Consider the following 23001-nt stretch of genomic DNA (forward strand, 5'->3'; position numbering starts at 1 on the left):
TGGGCTGGTGATCTGTTTCACCCTAGATAATATACATGTTTCAATGCTGTTCTCTTGAAACATCCCACCCTCGCCTTCTCCCAGAGTCCACAAGTCTGTTCTATACATCTGAGTCTCTTTTTCTGTTTTGCATATAGGGTTATCGTTACCATCTTTCTAAAGTCCATATATATGTGTTAGTATACTGTAATGGTCTTTATCTTTCTTAAAGCCCTTTTCTTAATAAAATTCTATGATTTTCACTTACTCAATTTTGGCTTGATATTATCCTGATAATAGTCCTTATCCTCTGAGTTTCTGTTTATCTATAAAAATCCTTTCATTTTCTTTCTGCATCTAAGAATCTGTTTCTAATACTATCTGACCTCCCCAATATTTTAATGTGGGTTCACACTGTAAAAGGACTTGTAATAAGGCAAGATGCCACTTTATTCAACTGTATTATTATTTGCACACCAGTGTAAAAAAATAGAACCTTTCCTTTGAAAAAGTCTCCCTAAGACCAGGTGGTACAGAGCACTTTAACAAACTTTCTGCATCATCATAAATTTCTCACATACTTGGAAACAAACAGATATAACCATTATGGATTGTAATTTTATAAGAGTTTATCTCCCCTGGTTAGATTATGGCAAAGGGTAAATGGAGTTCTTTATGTTCTACTGTAAAGGGTGTGGGCAGATGGAGACAGTCCCTAGCTTTGTGCTCACAATTATTATAGCTCACGCAATGTAATGGAATAACCTATACATTAAGCCATTTAATGGAATAATACTTGGAAAAAGTCCTTTAAACGTTTTGAAAAGGCTTAGTTTGGATCGACACTTCCAAAACAGGCTGAGTTAAGAATGTTAGTTTATCAATCAGGACGCAGGGTGGCGCTGCCGGCTAAGATTGTGAATAAAGAGTCCTAGAAAGCTCGCGTATTCCTTTGCTGCAAGACGGAACCACCACCACAAGAAGCTCTGCCAGCAGTACTGGGCTACCAACGAATTTGGGCAGCGATATTCTAAGCGAATTTAAGATTACAAGTAACTCTGTGAGGATTCTACCAAGCAAGAAAATTGAACACCTCTGGCCTTTTTCTGGTTGCTGAAGGGGGACTGGATATAAGTACCCTGGCTCCAACATGGAGACGCTAGAGAGAAGCCAACCCAACAGGCAAGTGACCACCTTTATTTTGACGGTATTCTTGTCTCAGGCTAGCCCTGCGCCTATTCGTTATTCTGTTCTGGAAGAAACAGAGAGCGGCTCCTTTATAGCCCATTTAACCAAGGACCTGGGCCTGGGAATTGGGGAGCTGAACGCCCGGTCGGCTCGGGTGGTTTGTGACGATGACAAGCAGCGCTTGCTGCTGGATCGTCAGACTGGAGATTTGCTTCTGAGGGAGAAACTAGACCGGGAAGACATATGTGGCTCCGTTGAACCCTGTGTGCTGCATTTCCAAGTGTTCCTAGAAACTCCAGTGCAATTTTTTGAAGGAGAATTATTAATACAGGACTTAAATGACCACTCCCCAGTATTCCCGAATAGGGAAATGCTTTTGAAAATACCGGAAAACAGCCAGCCAGGGACTGTATTTCCGTTGAAATTAGCTCAGGATTTGGATGTGGGTAGCAACGGTCTTCAAAAATACACTATCAACGCCAATTCTCATTTTCACGTTCTCACGCGAAATCATAGTGATGGCAAGAAATATCCAGATTTGGTGCAGGACAAAGTGCTGGATCGAGAGGAGCAGTCAGAGTTCAGCTTAACCCTAATGGCGCTGGATGGTGGGTCTCCACCTAGGTCCGGGACCAGCATGGTGCGAATCCTGATCTTGGACGTCAATGACAATGCTCCCGAGTTTGTGCACACTCCATATGAGGTGCAGGTTCTGGAAAACAGCCCCCTAGATTCCCTAATACTTACAGTTTTAGCTAGGGATGTAGATGCTGGAAGCTTTGGGACTGTTTCCTATAGCTTGTTCCAAGCCTCAGAGGAAATTAAACAAACTTTCTCAATAAATGAAGTCACAGGAGAAATCCGACTGACAAAGAAATTGGATTTTGAACAAATCAAATCCTACCACGTGGAAACTGAGGCTACAGATGGAGGAGGCCTTTCTGGGAAAGGCACTGTAGTCATAGAGGTGGTAGATGTGAATGACAATGCCCCTGAACTTACCATATCTTCACTCATCAGCTCCATCCCAGAAAATGCCCCGGAGACCGTAGTCTCTATCTTCCGAATTCGAGATAGAGACTCCGGAGACAATGGAAAGATGATTTGCTCCATTCCAGACAATCTGCCATTTATTCTAAGACCGACTTTCAAGAATTTCTACACCCTGGTAACCGATAGCCCTCTTGACAGAGAAAATCAAGCCGAGTACAACATCACGATCACGGTCACTGACATGGGAACCCCCAGACTGAAAACCGAGCACAACATAACCGTGCTGGTGTCCGACGTCAACGACAACGCCCCCGCCTTCACCCAGACCTCCTACACCCTGTGGGTCCGCGAGAACAACAGCCCCGCCCTGCACATCGGCAGCGTCAGCGCCACAGACACAGACGCGGGCGCCAACGCCCAGGTCACCTACTCGCTGCTGCCGCCGCCCGACCCACACGTAGCCCTCGCCTCCCTCGTGTCCATCAACCCCGACAACGGCCACCTCTTCGCCCTCACGTCCCTGGACTACGAGGCCCTGCGGGCCTTCGAGTTCCGCGTGGGCGCCGCCGACCGCGGCTCGCCCGCGCTCAGCAGCCAGGCGCTGGTGCGCGTGCTCGTGGAGGACGCCAACGACAACGCGCCCTTCGTGCTCTACCCGCTGCAGAACGCCTCGGCGCCCTGCACCGAGCTGGTGCCCAGGGCGGCCGAGCCCGGCTACCTGGTGACCAAGGTGGTGGCGGTGGACGGCGACGCGGGCCAGAACGCCTGGCTGTCGTACCAGCTGCTCAAGGCCACGGAGCCCGGGCTGTTCGGCGTGTGGGCGCACAACGGCGAGGTGCGCACGGCGCGGCTGCTGAGCGAGCGCGACGCGCCCAAGCAGCGGCTGGTGGTGCTGGTCAAGGACAACGGCGAGCCGCCGCTGTCGGCCAGCGTCACGCTGCACGTGCTGCTGGTGGACGGCTTCTCGCAGCCCTACCTGCCGCCCCCGGAAGCGGAAGCGGCGGCCGCGGCGCCGGCCGACCCGCTCACCGTCTACCTGGTGGTGGCCTTGGCGTCGGTGTCGTCGCTCTTCGTCTTCTCGGTGCTGGTGTTCGTGGCGGTGCGGCTGTGCAGGAGGGGCGGGGCGGGCTCGGCGGGTCGCTGCCCGGTGCCCGAGGGCCACTTCCCGGGCCACCTGGTGGACGTCAGCGGCACGGGGACCCTGTCGCAGAGCTACCAGTACGAGGTGTGTCTGACGGGGGACCATAGAACTGGTGAGTTCAAATTCCTGAAGCCAATATTCCCTAACCTCTTGGTTCAGGACACTGAGAAAGAAATCAAGGAAAGCCCCAACTGTAGAAACAGCTTTGTATTCAGTTAAATGCCGTTATTTGGTTAAGTGAGCCTCTCAATTTTGTTAAGCCTAACTCACATTGCAATATTTTCCTCTTAAGAGATTGTACTGTTCCATAAATTTGTATATCTCTGTTCCAAACTTATGCATGTCTCTACTAAATGTTCCTTTTATAGTATTCATTGGATTTAGCATTTTTAGTTACAGTTGATATTATTTCTTCCTATTTTACCTTCGCTTGGTGATTAATGTTTTCATAACTATAAATTACTGAAGCCGTAAAAGAAATTCCATTAACATTTAAATCAACCTCTTTTAATGTCTTTTTAAGGAAATACTTTAAAGCTTTTGCGTAATCTTGAATTTCTGTATGTTTTTGGTGCTTTTCTTTACTTACATTTGCAAGGGCAGAGTGTTACTTACATTTGCAAGGGTAGAGTGTTAGAAATTCTTTGTAGGTACCTAGAGCTTCCTGTTCACCATTCTACCAGGCTGTGCCCCACTAAATAGCCATGAGCATATAACTTGGTATACTTGTTTCTGGTAAGTTGCACCTAAACATGCACTTTATTAAATTATTAATACACAATTGTGACCTTATCCCATTCTGAGTACTATATATGCTAGAGATTATTCATTTGCTACGTACCTAGCACATTGTAATTGCTTCAGGAATACTAATATTAAAATAAAAATATTCTTATTTATAAATAAGAGAAAATCTTATATAATTTGGTATCAAATTCACTTCACTAAAATAAAACTAATTCACTGCATGATAACATACTTAAAAATCTTAGAACTTTAAGTAAACCCTAAATCCTTTAGAAGGACTCAAGAGGTAGAGGGCATCATATACTTCCCTGTCCTTCTTTTGCCCTGTTAACAGAAGTTCAAATGTAAGTATAAAGTATGTGTTTTTCTTGGCTCTCATACAGTTTTTCCATATCCTTCAAAAAAGGCATAATTTCTCTTGAGTTTTATTGATTGTGTTCTAGTCTGATTACTCTGTTATTTTGTAAACATGAGCAGCTTTTATCAACAAAATGATGATTTATTTTTGATGTCCAAATTACCTTTTGTTTTTCAATGTAGCTTTTGTGTATTTTGCATAAATTTACTTTTTCAATTATGCTAACTTTCCAATAATAAGCATTGTTTTTTCCTTTAAGACAATAAGAATAGAAATAGAGATTAAGAAATAAACTTATCTGAATTATAATTGTCTTATGTTGTGCTCATTAGGCCAATTAAGATGATTTGTGATTTCTAACTAAATTTATATAGCTATACCTATAAGACCACTTATTGAACTTTTGGCACAATATGAGTAATTAGAGTTTGCTTTATAACCTAAGTATTTATTTTTAAATCTCAAGTGTCATCCTACTGGAATTTAATTATTTCATGTTTCCCTGAGTTACATTTTAAAAAATATAACAAAAAAGAAAAATTATTCTTTAAGTTATTATTAAAACATAGCTTTTAGCTTTCATCCAATCTAATACTTGAAATTAGAAAGTAATAAAAGTATGAACAAAATCAAATATATGAAATTTAGTAGCCAGCTTTAATGAGTTCACCATTTAACATTAGATATTTAAATAGTTTTATGTATGAGGACAAGAAATATGATTGAAGTTTTCAGCAATAAGTTTCAACATTATAAAAGTATAACTTCATGTTTTTGTGCATGCCAGGAAAGCCCAACTTTTATAATAACCCAAATGAGACTGGCCAAATAAACACTCAGAACCTACGTTTATGAATTTATATGAGTAAATTTATGAATTACTTTGTGTATTACCTTATAAATTGCTGTGTGTATTCATTAAGCATAGATCATTCCTTACCAGTTCAGGATCACTATCAGACTCTAGGATAGAACAGGTTAACATTTTAAAATTCAGTGATTATAATTTAATAGTAAATATAATCCAGATAATTTCCACAAAGTGAATACCTTATGAAAAATTGGACAATTCTTTTCTGCAAAACAAAAATAGAGAATGGAGGCCAAATAACTGGATAATAATACCCATTTGAATCACAGTTTCTCAAGTACTTCTATTATATTTTGACATTTTTTACAATTCCTTTGTTGTTTTTATGCACAGTATATACTGAGTTTAATACATGCTGTTTTAGGGGCAGACATTTTACTGAAGGCTATATAACCCACATCACTGTTAAGACCTTGTATTTCTTACTGGATTTCTCTAGTGGCTCAGCAGTAAAGAACCCACCTGCCAATGCAGGAGATGAGGGTTTGATCCCTGGGTCCGGAAGATACCCTAGAAAAGGAAATGGCAACCCACTCCAGTATTCTTGCCTGAGAAATCCCATAGACAGAGGAGCCTGGTAGGCTACAGTCCATGGGGTCACAAAAGAATGGGACACAGCAAATAACATTTCTTACTATTAAAATTACAAAATATAGATTTTAAACAGTCTTATTTGGTAGAATTCTGTTTCCAGATAAGATGGATTATTTAAACCTGCTTTAAATTCAGAAATTATCAGTTTGAAGCAGCAGACTGCAGATGATATATAAAGAACTGAAGGGGCTAAGATTCCTGAAAAGGAAAATCCTTGGAACTGTGAACTGACTCCAGCAGTCAATTTGCCCTAAAGAAGTTTGCAAAGCTTAAGAAAAGGCCAGGGATAGAGTAACTTCAGCAGTCTTTGGCAAACTGGATGATTCAAGCTCATGGCCAGTTTTCCCCCCTCATGATATTTGTCAAATTATGGGACATTCCAGGAAAGAAGACCAAAATATTAAGTGGAAAATTACTGAAAAGCCGAGTGAAATTTTAATAGTCTTAATACATGAGATTGGGGTTTGTGATCTGCCCTCTGAGAGACTAGAGAATACAGAGTTCCGAACTGAAAATTCTGGAGGGCCAGGTACTTATTAGGACTGGGAAGAATCTTGACTAAGCACAGTGCCTGTTTTGAATTAAGGCAATTTGATTAGACATGTTTCTATCAATCTAAAGGGGATTCCCAGTGGCACTAGTGGTAAAGAGCCCGCCTACCAGTGCAGGAGACTTAAGAGACTCTGGTTCAGTCCCTGGGTTGGGAAGATCCTCTGAAGGAGGGTATCACAACCCACTCCAGAATTCTTGCCTGGAGAATCCCATGGACAGAGGAGCCTAGCGGGCTACAGTCCATAGAGTCTCAAAGAATCAAATATGACTGAAGCTACTCAGCACACACTGTCAAGCTAACAAAGGAAAAGATGGACTCTTTTTGGAAGAATATAATATCATCAGGGCCCTGGAGAAGAGCTTTTTACATTAATAATCAACATTTGATAAAAATTACAAGGCATACATACAAAAAAACTGGTTGACATGAATAAAACCTAGAGGAAAAAACAGATATATAGATGATCTACAGATAAAATAGATACCAGAATTTACTGACAATGATGTTAAAATAAATATAACTAATATGTTAAAATAAGGAATATAGAAAATAGGTAAAGAGAATTTCACCACAGAATGAAATAAAATAGAAAATAATTTGGGGACTGAAAAATATAATACTTAAATTTTAGTAATATTAAATATTAGATTAATTTAGTAATATTAAATATTACTATGGCATAGTTGTCATAAAAGATTATAAGATTAGTGAATGCAAGACAGGTCAATATTAAATATCCAAATAGAAGCACTGAGGAATAAAATAATTTAAAATACAGGTAAGAACATTTAGTTACATGTAGAACATAATGAAAAACTCCAACACATACATGATTGTAATCCTGGAAGGACTAGGAATGGGGAATAAGGAATGTGTAAAGAAATGATGACCAATAATGGTGAACAAATTTACCCCTCAAGATGTTCAGTGAACCTAATTAGAAGAACAAAAAACTGCACATCTAGAAATATCAGAGGAAGACTGCTAAAGTCAAAGAGAAAATCTTAAAAGCAATCACATGAAAATGGCATTGCTTTTATTTTTTTTTTATTTATTTTTATTAGTTGGAGGCTAATTACTTTACAATATTGGAGTAACAGTAAGATGGAGAGCTGACCATCAAGAAGCCAAAAGACAAAGGAATGATGTCTTTTGAGTCCTGAAAAAAATTAGCTACCAAACTAGAATTCTATCACCAGAAAACACATCTTGCAAAAATAAAGTTCTAAAACAAACAAAAACTGCAAGAATCAATCACAGTCCCATCTGCACAAAAGTAAATACTTTTAGTGGATTCAATAGGAAGAAGGAAAACAGTCCTGGAGGAATCACAGATTTGTAGGAAGAAATGAACAAGAATAACAGTAACTATAAATTGTTATTTATTGATTAATAAAGGTAGGAATAATAGTTTCTTAAGGGATTTAAAGTATATATAAAATTTTAATTCATGATAATGATGTAAAAGGCAGGTGATATAAACAGAGTTAAGGATTTCTAAGATTCTAATTATGAGAGTAGTAAACTGAAATAATTTGTATTAGATGCTTGTAGATTAAAGATGCATGTTGTAATCTTTAGAATAATCATAAGAGTAATTTTAAAATGAATTGAGGGAAAAAATAAGAAATATCTAAATTATCCAAAAGAAGAAAACAACTTTAAGAGCAAATAGAAAAAAAATTTAAATGGTAAATATAAATGGATAGATATCAAATATTACATTAATTGCTATTAGATTAAATAATCCAGTTAAACAAACAAAATTGTCAGAATAGGTTTAAGAAAAATTCAGCTATATGCTGTCACATACCTGTGTGTGTGTATTATCACAGAAAGGTTGAAAGTTTTAAAAATAGAAAAAGATACAAATATTAACCAAACTAATCAAGTGTAGATATATTCACATAAAGGAAACTTTTTAAGGAAAGATGCATTACTACAGATAAGGAGAGATATTTCATAATGATAAATGGATAAAATATACCAAATATATGTCAGTTATAAGACTAAATATATCTCCATAAGAAAACTACAAAATATAAAAACTTAAATTGAAAGAACATAAGAAACAGACAGTCCACAGTCATAGGGGAGGATGTATTAACAATTAACTCAACCACTGATAAAAGACACACAAAAACAGAATATTAAAAATCTGAACACCAAAATAATCATATTTGAATAAACTAACATACATAGTACATGGGAAAGTACATATTCTTTTTATATGCATATGGCATATATCAAAATTATCCATATTCTAGGTCACAAAGCAATTTTCTAAAATTTTTTAAAGAAATGAAGTTAGAAACAAAAATTTATCCAGAAATCCCCAAATGCTTCAAAAGCAAATAATATAATCCATGAGTAGAAAGAAGAAATTGTAGAAGAAATTTCCATATATTTTGAGCTGGCTGAAAATTAAGATATGATATATCAAAACAGAATTTACAGAGAAATTTTAAAACTTTAAATGAATATGTTAGATAAGAAAGGTTAAAAAACAGTAAGCTTTCATCTGAAGAAGTTAGAAAAAGAACAAATAAAGAAGGAAAATATAATGCATGTATTATATATATAAACATAAATACAATGCTGATAAATATACAACCAAGAAGGGCTTCCCTGGTAGCTCAGTGGTGAAGAATCCATTTGCCAATGCCAGAGACACAGGTTCAATCCCTGGTCCAGGAAGATCCCACATGCCATGGGGCAACTAAGCCCATGTGCCACAACTATTGAATTTGTGCTCTAGAGCCCAGGGAGCCACAACTACTGAAGCCCACAGGCCCTAGAACCTGTGCTCTTCAACAAGAGAAGCTGCCACAATGAGAAGCACGTGTACTGCAACTAGAAAGTAGTCCCCACCTGTAGCAACTGGAGAAAAGCCCATGCAGCAACAAAGACCCAGCACAGCCAAAACTAAATAAAATTATTTTTAGAAGTATATAACCAAGAAGATTAACAAACTTAAAGTTGGTTCTCTGTCATGATTAATGGAATTAAAGACTCTTACTAAGACTACTAAGATTAATTTTAAAAAGAAAGAAAACATCAATCATAAATATCAGGGATGAAAAAAGGAACATCATTACCAATCCTACAGACGTTAAAAAATAAAAAAGGATATTACGAACAACCATATGCCAATAAATGTGTCAATTTACGTAAAATGGAAAACATCTTTTAAATACACAATTTACTAAAACTGAAACAGGAAGAAATCTGCTTAGTTCTATCTATTAAGTAAATTAAACTTGTTATTAAAAACTTTGCCACTTCAGTTAACACTAGTGAATTCTCCTAAACACTCATGGAACAACTAATACCAACTTATACAAAATCTTTTGGAAGATAGAAAAAAACAGAAAATATTTCCCAGATTATTTGGGTACCAGAATGACTCCAGTGAATTATGGCATCCAAATCTGAATAGGACATCATAAGGAAAGAAAATTAGAGACCAATCTCTATTAAAAACACAGATGGAAAAATTCTAAACAAAATATCAACAAATAAAATTCAGAAATATATAAAATAGAAATAATAAAGTATGAGAAAACTTATTCAGGGAATATAAATCAATTTAATATTTAAAATCTATCAATATAATTCATCACATTAATAGGTAAAAAAGAAAAACCATACGATTACCTCAATGAATACAGAAAAAGAACTTGATAAAATTCAGCACACATAATTGTTAGCAGACTGAAAACAGAAGGGAACTTTCAGAAAGTATTTAAAAATTTACAATAAACATTATACTTAGCGGAAAATTACTTAAAACTTTTCTCCAGTGATCAAGAGTAAGACAAGAATGCCCACTTATACTATTTCATTTCAGTGTTTTACTGCAGGTTCTAAGTAGTGGAATAAAGCAAAGAAAAAAGGCACAGTAATTGGAAGGGATGAAATAAGAGGTCTTTGTAAAAAAAAAAAAAATGACAATGGGGCTTCCCTGGTCGCTCAGTGGTAAAGAATCCACCTGCCAATGCAGGAGACACAGTTTTGACCCCTGATCTGGGAGGATCCCACAGGCCTCAGAGCAGCTAAGCCTGTGTGCCACAGCTCTTGAGCCTGTGCTGTACAGCCCGGGAGTAGCTCACCTACCCAAGCCAGACTGCCCTGGAGCCCATGCTCTGCAAGGAGAGAAGCCACCACAGTGAGAAGCCCACCCACACAATTAGAAAGTAGCCCCTAACTGAGGCAACTAGGGAAAGACCTCACAGCAACGAAGACCCAGAACAACCAACTAAATAAATAAATATGGTTATTTTTTTAATGACATGATTGTATGCATTAAAAGTCATAAAGAATCCACAGACTGTTAGGATTAATAAATGAAGTTAGTAATGCCACTGGATATAAGGTCTACATGCAAATAATAATTGTATTCCTATGTAGCAACAAAACCCAGAAAAGGAAGAATTTCAAGTTATCATTTACAAGTTTCAGAAATAGCAAACATCTAGAAACAAATCTAACAATATCCATAAAACTTATACACTGAAAAATATAAGATATTATTGAGAAAAGTTAAGTATCTGAATAAACAGAGGGATATATAATGTTCCAATACTGAAAGACTCAATACTGGGAATATGTCAATTCTTCCCAATCTATAAATGCAGTTAAATCCTAAACGAAACTTTAGCATGTTTCTTTGTGAAAGGTAACAAGATGAATCTAAAGTTTATATGAAGACTTCCCTGGTGGTCCAGAGGTTAAGGTACCATGCTCCCAATGCAGGGGGCCTGAGAATCCCTGGCCAGGGAACTATTAATAGATCCCACATGCTGCAACTAAAACTCCACATGCCACAACTAAGACCAGGCACAGCCAAATAAAAATACTAAAAAGATAATAAAAATAAAGTTTATAGGGAAATACAAAGGGACAATAATAACTAAAACAATTTTAAAGAGTAAAACTGGAAGACTTAACCAATCAGATAATAAAACCTATTATGAAGTATAGTAATTAAGAAGACAATATGGTACTGCAGGACTTCCCTAGGTGGTACAGTGGATAAGACTCCACATGCCAACTCAGGGGACATGGGTTCGATCCCTGGTCAGGGAAGATTCTGCATGCTGTGGAGTAACTCGACTGCCATAACTACTTACTCCATGCTCCAGAGCCCATGAGCCTCAACTACTGAGCCCACGTGCTGCAATTACTGGAGCCCATGCACCTAGAGCCTGTGCTCTGCAACAAGAGAAGCCACTGCAATCAGAAGCCTGAGCACGGCAACAAAGAGTAGCCCCCACTCCCCCCAACTAGAGAAAAGCATGCATGCAGCAACAGAGACCCAGTGCAACCAGAAATTAATTAAAAACTGGTATATCTGTATAATGAATTATTACTTAAAAAGCAATATGGTATTGCAGGATAAACAAAGAGAAAAATGGGGGGGGGGAGACTTCTACAGAACTATGGACCCCTGATTTATGAAGAAATGATACATCAGAAAATAATTGGGAATGCAGCTTCTTTTCAATAGGTGGTGTGGTCATTTGGATATTTATATGAAAAAAAGCAATTTGACCCTAACCTCATTAACATGAAAAAATTAATTTCAGGAGGATTACAGCTCCATGGACTGAGGATCCTGGTAGGCTACAATCCATGGGGTCGCAAAGAGTCGGACAGGACTGAGCGACTTCACAGCTCTAAATGTGAAAAGTAAAGTAACTGATTTTTCAGAAGCACGATACAACAATACTTTCATGACTTTGGCACATGCAAAGATTTAAAGAAAATACAAAAACTTCAAACCATAAATAAAAAATATTGGAAAATTAGACTAAAAAGAAGTTTTGTTTTTCAAAGATACCTCAAGAAAGTTAAAATGCTAGCCATAGTTTGGGGGAGAATATTTGTAATACCTACTTCTAAAAAAGTACTTATACCAAGAATATATAAGGAACTTCTAAAGATCAATAAGAAAAAGGGCAAATACCTTAAATAGAAAAACAGACAAAAAACTTATGCAATTCACAAGGATATGCCCTAATAAAAATAACCATGTGGAAAATGTGCTTTATTTAAGCAATCATTGGGGAACCACTAATTAAAATTACAATGACATAAAAATAAAATTACAATATAACATCACACACTCATCAGTGTTTAAAATTAAAAGATAGTATCAAATGTTGACAAGGATATGAAGCAACTGGAACTCTCTTTGCTAGTTTTCATAAAACCAGAGTTGAAAACTATTTTGCAATATCTATTAAAGCTGAAACAAAAAGATAAATACGTGTGCATATCTTAAGGCACAGCAGTCTAACTCCTAGGAATATTAAATATAAATGAACACACAGACACCAAGAGACAAGAATGTTTATAGCAGGACTACTCAATATATACACAAACTGTAAAACCCTAATGTCAATCAACTGGAGAATAAATAAAAAATGGCGGTACAATAGAATATCAAAGCAATGAGAATAAAACAATGTGTAACATGACTTTTACAAAGGTAAGATTGAGTGAAAGAAGGCAAACATACTCTATAACTCCATTTGTGTAAGTTAAAAAAAAGAAACTATGATACTATGACACACACATGATACTATAAGTCAGGAGAGTGCTTACCTTTATCTATCAGGGGAAGAGTAGTGACGAGACAATAACAAGAGGGGGCTTTTATGGTTTTTGTTAACATTTCAGTTTTACTTTACATTTGCTTATGAATGTGTTCACTTCCTGAACTTTTTTGAGTTGTACACTCATGATTATGTCCTTCCCTGATATATTTTAAAATTTTATAATACTGTAAGATTCCAAACATCTATTATTACTTATTTCTTAATCAATTAAGGATCCAATAAGGGAAAGTTTCTTCTTGTGCTCAAAATGCACTTTCTGAGGAATACTAGGGTTTTAGTTTGTCCTGAAAAGTATTCTTTCACTGGAAGTTAACCTAGCACATGCTTTTTAAGAACGTCGAATAACTAAGAACTGGATATACAATTGGGAACAATTCTGTGACCTCAAATATATTGACTGCAGATATATGAAATGAAACAGCAAACACTATATGCAATAGTATATAATGACACCTGGTGGCGCTGCAGGCTAGAAGTATAAATGGAAAGATTTGTGCCTGCCCGGGAAGCCATTAAACTGGGAATCAGAACTCCGATGCTTTCTAAAAGAAAGAAGCATTTTACATAAGATCTAGGCGTGGAGGACTCCAAAAAAGGGCATCGTCCTAGTGCAAGCCAGTCAGAGAGATTAGGCGAGCTTATTTAACCAAATCACCTGGGTTGACTATATCGGGAGTTGAAGAAACTGCACCTTCTTGAACCGGGTTTGGACAATGGAGAGCGCGGCAGGAAAACGCTACGGAAAAGGCAAGTTCTCTTTCTTGCTATATTGTTCCTCTTCTGGGAGGCTGGCTCTGAAAAAATTAGGTATTCCATGCCAGAAGAAACAAAAAGTGGGTTTTTGTGGCCAACCTGGCACAAGACCTGGGTCTCAGGGTGGGGGAACTAGCCACGTGGGGGCGCGCGAATCCATTACAAAGGAAACAGCTCTTGAAGCTGGATTGAACGACCGGCAATTTGCTAATGCATAAAAAACTAGGAGGTGCTGTACGGGGCGACAGATCCTTGTATACTGCATTTCCAACTATTACTGGAAAACCCGGTGCAGATTATTCAAGCTCATCTGCATCGCACGGATATAAAGGACCATTCTACAGAGTTCCTAGAGAGAAATGCTTCTAAAAATCCCCGGAAGCGTCCAGACAGGGACTGTTTCCTTTGAAAATAGATCAGGACTTTGACATAGGTAGCAACACGGTTCAAAACTACACAGTCAGCCCCAACTCCCATTTTCATGTTGTCACTCACCATCGTGGAGATGGCAGAAAATACACAGAGCTGGGGCTGACAAAGCACTGGATCAGGAGAAGCAGCCTGAGCTGTTTAACCCTCACCGCGCTGGGATGGTGGGGCTCCGCCCAGGTCTGGGACCACTACAGTCCACATCGAAGTCGTGGACATTAACGACAATGCCCCCAGAGTTTTTACAGTCCGTCTATGAGGTACAGATTCCATAGAACAGCCCCCTAAACTCCTTAGTTGTCGCTGTCTCTGCCCGAGATGTAGATGCAGGAACACATGGGAAAGTCACCTATGCACTATTCCAAGGAGATGAAGTTATTCAACCATTTGTAATAGACGAAATAACAGGAGAAACTGGTCTGAAAAGGGCATTGGATTTCGAGGCAGCTCGATTTTATAACGTGGAGATTGCAGCCACAGACGGCAGGGGCCTTTCAGGAAAATGCACTGTAGCCATAGAAGTGGTGAATGTGAACGACGACGCCCCTGAACTGACCATGTCGAGACTCATCAGCTCTATCCCAGAAAACTCCCCAGAGGCTGTGGTGGCCGTTTTCAGTGTTTCTGATCCAGATTCCGGGAACAACGGTAAGATGGTTTCCTCCATTCAGAATGATCTCCCCTTTCTCTTGAAACCCACGTTCAAAAGCTTTTACACCCTGGTGACAGACCGCTAGACAGAGAGGAAAGAGCCGGGTACAACATCCCCACCACGGTCACTGACATGGGACCCCCAGACTTTTGAAAACCGAGCACAACATAACCGTGCTGGTGTCCGACGTCAACGACAACGCCCCCGCCTTCACCCAGACCTCCTACACCCTGTGGGTCCGCGAGAACAACAGCCCCGCCCTGCACATCGGCAGCGTCAGCGCCACAGACACAGACGCGGGCGCCAACGCCCAGGTCACCTACTCGCTGCTGCCGCCGCCCGACCCACACGTAGCCCTCGCCTCCCTCGTGTCCATCAACCCCGACAACGGCCACCTCTTCGTCCTCACGTCCCTGGACTACGAGGCCCTGAGGGCCTTCGAGTTCCGCGTGGGCGCCGCCGACCGCGGCTCGCCCGCGCTCAGCAGCCAGGCGCTGGTGCGCGTGCTCGTGGAGGACGCCAACGACAACGCGCCCTTCGTGCTCTACCCGCTGCAGAACGCCTCGGCGTCCTGCACCGAGCTGGTGCCCAGGGCGGCCGAGCCCGGCTACCTGGTGACCAAGGTGGTGGCGGTGGACGGCGACGCGGGCCAGAACGCCTGGCTGTCGTACCAGCTGCTCAAGGCCACGGAGCCCGGGCTGTTGGGCGTGTGGGCGCACAACAGCGAGGTGCGCACGGCGCGGCTGCTGAGCGAGCGCGACGCGCCCAAGCAGCGGCTGGTGGTGCTGGTCAAGGACAACGGCGAGCCGCCGCTGTCGGCCAGCGTCACGCTGCACGTGCTGCTGGTGGACGGCTTCTCGCAGCCCTACCTGCCGCCCCCGGAAGCGGAAGCGGCGGCCGCGGCGCCGGCCGACCCGCTCACCGTCTACCTGGTGGTGGCCTTGGCGTCGGTGTCGTCGCTCTTCGTCTTCTCGGTGCTGGTGTTCGTGGCGGTGCGGCTGTGCAGGAGGGGCGGGGCGGGCTTGGCGGGTCGCTGCCCGGTGCCCGAGGGCCACTTCCCGGGCCACCTGGTGGACGTCAGCGGCACGGGGACCCTGTCGCAGAGCTACCAGTACGAGGTGTGCTTGACGGGATGCTCGGGATTCAGTTCAGTTCAGTCGCTCAGTCGTGTCCGACTCTTTGCGACCCCATGAATCGCAGCACGCCAGGCCTCCCTGTCCGTCACCAAGTCTCGGAGTTTACTCAAAGTCATGTCTATCGAGTTGGTGATGCCATCCAGCCATCTCATTTTCTGTCGTCCCCTTTTGCTGTCTCCAATCCCTCCCAGCATCAGGGTCTTATCCTGGGGATTAAATGCGTTTAAATTCTTAAAGCCGATTCTCCCCAACCTCCCGCCCCAGGACACTGTTGAATAGAGGAAAATGCCAATTTTCGGAATAGCTTTGGTTTCAATTAGGGATCTCATTTTGATTCGAGGTATTTGTCATTTATCTGTAATTCCCCAGATGCAAAATTTGAGAACCTCATGGAGAAAAATCGCACATTCAGGTACAGGATTGATTTCCCTTTTACAATGAACTTGTGCAATTTTGGAAAACTCAGTTCGAGTCTTAACTGTTTTTGTTTTAGCGTGCCATTCCAAATCCTTGCATGCTGTTGATTTTCCTGAAATTTTTGCTTTCTTTTGGTAATTTTTGCAACACTGAAATATTTTCTCTACATTCATTTTGCTTCATCACACTCTAAAAGTTTATTTAATGCTAAATAACAAAAATTTAAAATGTTTACATAACATTTATTTTGTTTTCAAAGGAATATATGCAATAAATATGGAAGAAAGTATGATGTAAACCAACACTGTTCTGTTTACACTCCCTAGCTCTCATCCTACTGGAAAATAATTTTTAATGCATATTTCCATGGAATTATTACATACAGAAAAATGGACAAATCCTTAATACAGCTCACTGTATTTTCAGAAAATGAACATACTTGATATCAGCATCTTGAAGAAATGAAACATCATTAGTATCCCAAGTGCTACACAAATTATCCCTTAAAATCACTGCCACTTCAAACATAACAGATAACTCAATATGCAATGCTATAGCTGTTTTGCCTGTTTTGAATTTATATAAATGAAATAGTAGAGTGTGAACTGTTGTGCATCTGGTGTCTTTAACTCAGCAATATGTTTATGACATTTATCCATAATACTGTTTTTAATTTTAGTTCTTCATTCTTGTTACTGTATAGTATTCCACTGTGAATATTTCACAATTTATAACCCCTCCTACTGTATGTGGATATTTGGGTTGGTGTAAGGTTTGGCTGTTTGAATAATACTGCTATAAACATTGTCATACATATCCTTCAACAGACAAGTATGTGCATTTCTGTTCTGTATATACCTAAGGTGGAGTTGCTGCTCATTCAGTAAGTGCACGTCCACTTTTAGTAGATATTTCCAAATAGTTTTTCAAAGTGGTTGTACCCATTTACACTGACTGCTGTCAGCAGCATATGGATGTACCAGTTCCTCAACATTCTTGCCAACATCTGGTATTATCTGTTTTTTATTTTATCCCTCTGGAAAGCACTTTTTTTTTAAAGTTTTTTTTTCCATTTATTTTTATTAGTTGGAGGCTAATTACTTTACATCATTACAGTAGTTTTTGTCATACATTGAAATGAATTAGCCATGGATTTACATGTATTCCCCATCCCGGTCCCCCCTCCCACCTCCCTCTCCACCCGATCCCTCTGGGTCTTCCCAGTGCACCAGGCCCGAGCACTTGTCTCATGCACCCAACCTGGGCTGGTGATCTGTTTCACCCTAGATAATATACATGTTTCAATGCTGTTCTCTTGAAAGCACTTTTAAACCTTTATCTTCTAGCTTTTTAAATACTTTCTTCTCACTAAAGAATATGCTTGTAACTTTTTCATAAACCAATTTCAATCTATTGTTGTTGGTATCCTATACACTTTAATTCCCTCATCCATATAGTTATCTCATTATTTTCTCTGCTGAAACTGAAACCTCCACTTATTATTCCACTAACAACCATTTATTATTTTCTTGTATGAAAGAAATTAATAGAATTATTATTTTTCCTTTTGTTTCTCCCTTACACTTTCAAACCTCTCAAAAATGAGTTTTTACTTCTATATAGTCAGGATTAATGGTACTTTTTACCCTTTGACAATAGTTAAGAGTTTCTTGTTTTGTTTAGAGGTATCTCAAAACCTGAAAAGCAATATTACAAATTTATCTTTAATGACCATATAAATTATGAATGCAGCTAAAGATCACCAGGAACACATTTACCAGAACAAAGTTGGGTTTATTAACTTATAATGAGGGAGACTGCACACCATGGAGAACCATTGATCAATGCACATAAAAGCATCCTACCAAGGAGTTAGAGGATCTGGGCTTAGGTGATTTGGGGTAGGGCTCAAGGAAATCTCCTTTTCTTTTTTAAAAATTCCATCTCTTTGCTACAGTATATACCCTCAAGTGGCTTTTTAAGAGAAGGTGCACAAATACAGACTTTCTGTATCTCTGCATATCTAAAAATGCAGTTTTCACTTCTGCTTCATTGCATACATATACATTCAATATACATTCTAACAATTCATGTCTTGTCATATCTGAGATTATTTCATCTCTAGTATTATTTCCTTAATAGTTGTATTCCTAGCTTATTTTTTCTGAGGCTTGAGCTTGTTGGATATTGAACAATTTAAATAATTTCTCTATGTTTCTTATATTTCTCCTGTATATCTTTGGTTTTCCCTCTATATCCTCATTTAACATCTTTCAGTCACCTTGAGTATTTTTATTAAATTTTCAATTTTAATGGAGTATTTAAATCCCTAGGTGTTTTCTTATTATCTGATTGTGTCTTTTCCATAGTAGCACTTGGAATTTTCAAAGTTCGTTTTATTTTCTAAATGATCTGTTTCCTGGAGTTCCCATTTCTTTTTTGTGTGTTCTGTGTAATTTTTGGTTTTCCTAAGTCTGGTGAGAGATATGTTCATATGTAAGAAAAAGAATTGAGTATCTGATGGGTACAATTGCTGTTTTGCTAGGTCTTATCAGCTTTTATGTGATAATGTAGTCTGCACTCAAGTTTCTGTCCTGAGTGGATTTTCTGACAAGGTGCTCCACGTGAGGCAGTGCAGAGCCAGGTTTATAAAATATCAGACTTTAAGAAGTATTGCAATGAATGGGCCAAGAAATCTTTTTAGGATGTGGCCCTGAAAGTGTTAGGATACAAAAATTTTATGCTGGGATTACTAAAGTCTTCACTAAAATATTCTAGTGTTCTCCAAAAAAATTCCTTTTTATTTCTTAAGAAATGAGACAATGTTTTTGAAAGAAGGTCTGGAGGAAGGCTGCTGCTGCTAAGTCTCTTCAGTCGTGTCTGACTCTCTGCAGAGGAAGGCTAATAGTTATTCTGACTCTCTGCAGAGGAAGGCTAATAGTTATTAAAATTATACGTTACTTATATTTTTCATATTACATACTTTCTATGTACTTTACTGTTTTCTAAATTCTGTACACATATCTCATTTACTCGTTTAAATAATGGTACAATTGGTAAGCCAAGTTTAGAGATGAAGAAACTGAACAAACAGAGTTAAAGTAACTTGCCCAAGGCTATCTAGCTAATAAGTAGTGGAATCAGGATTTGACTCCAGGCAGCCTGACCCCAAAGACATCGCTTTTTTGTTTTTACTTTAAAAATTTTGAAATCTATTAAACATTCCAAAAAGTGTACACAATGTATATGTGCAATTGAAAAATAATAAAATGTCATCATCTACTTAAGAATTAGAACAATGCCAAGACATTGGAAATCCTTGTGTGCCTCCACCATAACATCTTCCACTCGCATTAAAATCAACCACTATCCTGAATTTGTATTAATTACTTTTATTCTTTGTAGTTGTATCAGAAATGCATATGTTGCTAAATAATACATTGATCTTGTCTGTCTTTGATGTATCTTTGATCTGTTTGATCTTGTCTGATCTTGTCTGTCTTTGCAATTTATATAAATGGAATGATATAGTATGGACATCTGTGGCTTGCTTTTCTCATTCATTAGGGTATTGAACTCATCAGTGTTAAATGCAGTTCATTCATTTACACCACTCTACAGTATCCCATTATATAAATACACCCTTACCTTTACATTTATTTTATTGTAGATTTTTGGGTTGCCCCAAGTTTGGCTATCATAACAATACTGATATAAGCATTCTTGAATATATCTCCTCATGCACTTGGGCAAGAGTTCCTTTTGGGTACAGGCACATCTAGGGAGGTCCTACCCAGGTCATAGCAAGAACTGGAATGATATCAAACTAAGTAAAATAGACTATTAAAAGATGCCAACACTGAGATGAAAAAAATGTTGGAGATATCTGACAAAGATTTTTAAATGGATGATGAAAAATGCCTCAATAAGCAACATTAAACATGCTTGAAATAAAAGAAAAATATTTTCATAAATGTAAAGTTGTAACAAGGAAATAAAAGATATATAAAGAACTACCAATGAAAATTTTAGAGATTAAAAATACAATTATTGAAGAACTCAGTGGACAAGCTTAACAACAAGAAGACAGAGTCAATGAACTAGAAGATACAACAATAGCATTTACCCAGTTTGAGCAAAAGAGAGAAAACAGACTAAAAAATTAACAGAGCCTCAGAGACCTGTTGGACAATAACAAGAGACCTATAACTTTTGTGTCATTGGGATCCCAGAAGGAGAGAAGACCTTCCACATTTGGCAAAAGATAGAGATCCACAGATTTAGGAAGCCAAACAAATCCAAAACAAGATAAACAAAAAAATACACCTGAAAAGTTATAGTCAAATTTCTGAAAACTGAAGAGAAGGGAAGAGTCTAAAAAGCAGTGACAGATAAATGACACATTATACATAGAGCGATAACAATCTGAATGAGAGTAGATTTCTAATCAGAAACCAAGAAAGTCAGAAGAAAATGGCACAGTATTTTCCAAGTGATAAAAAGAACAATTAACCCAGAATTCTACCTGCAGTGAAAATACCCTTCTGGAATAAAATTTGTTGTCATAAGGCCTACTCTATTAAAAATGGCTAAAGTGAGCTCTCCAAACAGAAAGGAATCAATGATAAAAGGAATCTTGGAACATCAAGAAAGAAGAACGGCTGAGTAATATTCCATGGTGTATATGTACCACAGCTTCCTCATCCATTCGTCTGCTGATGGGCATCTGGGTTGCTTCCATGTCCTGGCTATTATAAACAGTGCTGTGATGAACATTGGGGTGCACGTGTCTCTTTCAGATCTGGTTTCCTTGGTGTGTATGCCCAGAAGTGGGATTGCTGGGTCATATGGCAGTTCTATTTCCAGCTTTTTAAGAAATCTCCACACTGTTCTCCATAGTGGCTGTACTAATTTGCATTCCCACCAACAGTGTAAGAGGGTTCCCTTTTCTCCACACCCTCTCCAGCATTTATTGCTTGTAGACTTTTGGATAGCAGCCATCCTGACTGGCGTATAATGGTACCTCATTGTGGTTTTGATTTGCATTTCTCTGAAAATGAGTTTCAAGAGAACAGCATTGAAACATGTATATTATCTAGGGTGAAACAGATCACCAGCCCAGGTTGGGTGCATGAGACAAGTGTTCGGGCCTGGTGCACTGGGAAGACCCAGAGGGATCCGGTGGAGAGGGAGGTGGGAGGGGGGACCGGGATGGGGAATACATGTAAATCCATGGCTAATTCATTTCAATGTATGACAAAAACTACTGTAATGATGTAAAGTAATTAGCCTCCAACTAATAAAAATAAATGGAAAAAAAAAAAGAACGAACACAGTAAACAAAAAAATGGGTAAACACCATAGACTTTCCTTCTCTTTAGAATTTAGTTTTCTAAATTATGTTTGATGGTTGAATCCAAAATTATAACACTGTCTATGTTCAAAATTTCTATACAGGAAATATTTAAGACAATTATAAATGGGGAACGGTAAATGTATGTAGTGGTACTTAAGTTTTCCACCCTTGCATATGTAAAATGACAACCAGTAAACCCTGAAGGCAATGGCAGCCCTCTCCAGTACTCTTGCCTGGAAAATCCCATGGACAGAGGAGCCTGGTAGGCCACAGTCCATGGGGTTGCCAAGAGTTGGACACAACTGAGCGACTTCATTTCACTTCAAACCCTGACAAGTTATGTGTGGGCCAACTCCTATAAAAACTATGCAAAAGGACACACTAAACCCCACCATAGATAAAGTAGAACTCTAAAAACTGTCCTAATAACCCACAGGAAGGCAGGAAAACTAAAATGGAGACAGAAAAGACAGACAAATAGAAAACAACAAAAAATAAAACTATAGACTTAAGCTTTAATATATCAGTAATTACATTAAATGTAAATGTTTTGAACACACCAATTAAAACAGATGACCAGAATGGGTTTTCAAAAATGGGCCAACCATATGCTAGCTATAAGAAACTTCACTCCAGATATAATGACACAGGCAAATTGAAAGTAAAAAGAAAAATATGCAAGGAACATGACCAGAGGGAGAGTAGAACATTATATAATGATAAAGACAATCCTAAATATATACATACCACACAACAGAGATGAATAATATGTTAAGCAAAAACTGACAGAAATGAAAGGAGAAACAGATCCATAATTAAAGCTGGAGATTTAAAACCCTCTCTGAACCCTATTTCAACTCGGGGAACAACTAGACAAAATCAACAAGAATACAGAAGAACTCAACCAACAACCAACATATTTATGGAACACCCAACAATTCCAGAATACACATTCTTCTCAGATGCTCAGAGATCATATAGAACACAGACCACATAAATAAGCCTAATACAAACTTCAACCAATTTTTAAAACTGAAATCATACAGCATAGGTTTTCCAACTACAGTGGACTCAAACTAAAAATAACAGTAAAATAACAGGAAAATCTTCAAATACTTGGATACTAAACAATATACTTCTAATTAATCCATGGGTCGATGACAAAGTCACAAGGTAAATTTTTCAAATATATTGAAGTGAACTGGAAACAT

The 23001-nt window shown here is 38.8% G+C and overlaps 1 protein-coding gene and 1 pseudogene across 1 annotated transcript; both read left to right on the plus strand.

Moving 5' to 3' along the window:
- Positions 1 to 639: 639 nt before the first annotated feature.
- LOC110143273 (protocadherin beta-4) lies at positions 640 to 13713 on the plus strand. Its single transcript, XM_020902906.2, has one exon. It carries the CDS (start codon positions 1130 to 1132, stop codon positions 3518 to 3520), a length of 2391 nt encoding a protein of 796 aa, XP_020758565.1. The 5' UTR covers positions 640 to 1129; the 3' UTR covers positions 3521 to 13713.
- On the plus strand, positions 13712 to 21215 carry LOC110143243 (protocadherin beta-5-like; annotated as a pseudogene).
- Positions 21216 to 23001: the final 1786 nt, after the last annotated feature.

The sequence above is a fragment of the Odocoileus virginianus genome, chromosome 3 (assembly GCF_023699985.2).
Source record: "Odocoileus virginianus isolate 20LAN1187 ecotype Illinois chromosome 3, Ovbor_1.2, whole genome shotgun sequence".
Lineage (NCBI taxonomy): Eukaryota > Metazoa > Chordata > Mammalia > Artiodactyla > Cervidae > Odocoileus > Odocoileus virginianus.

What these genes read in the sequence shown, in the direction of transcription:
- LOC110143273 (XM_020902906.2), top strand. Translation starts at nt 1,130, where the DNA reads ATGGAGACGCTAGAGAGAAGCCAACCCAACAGGCAAGTGACCACCTTT.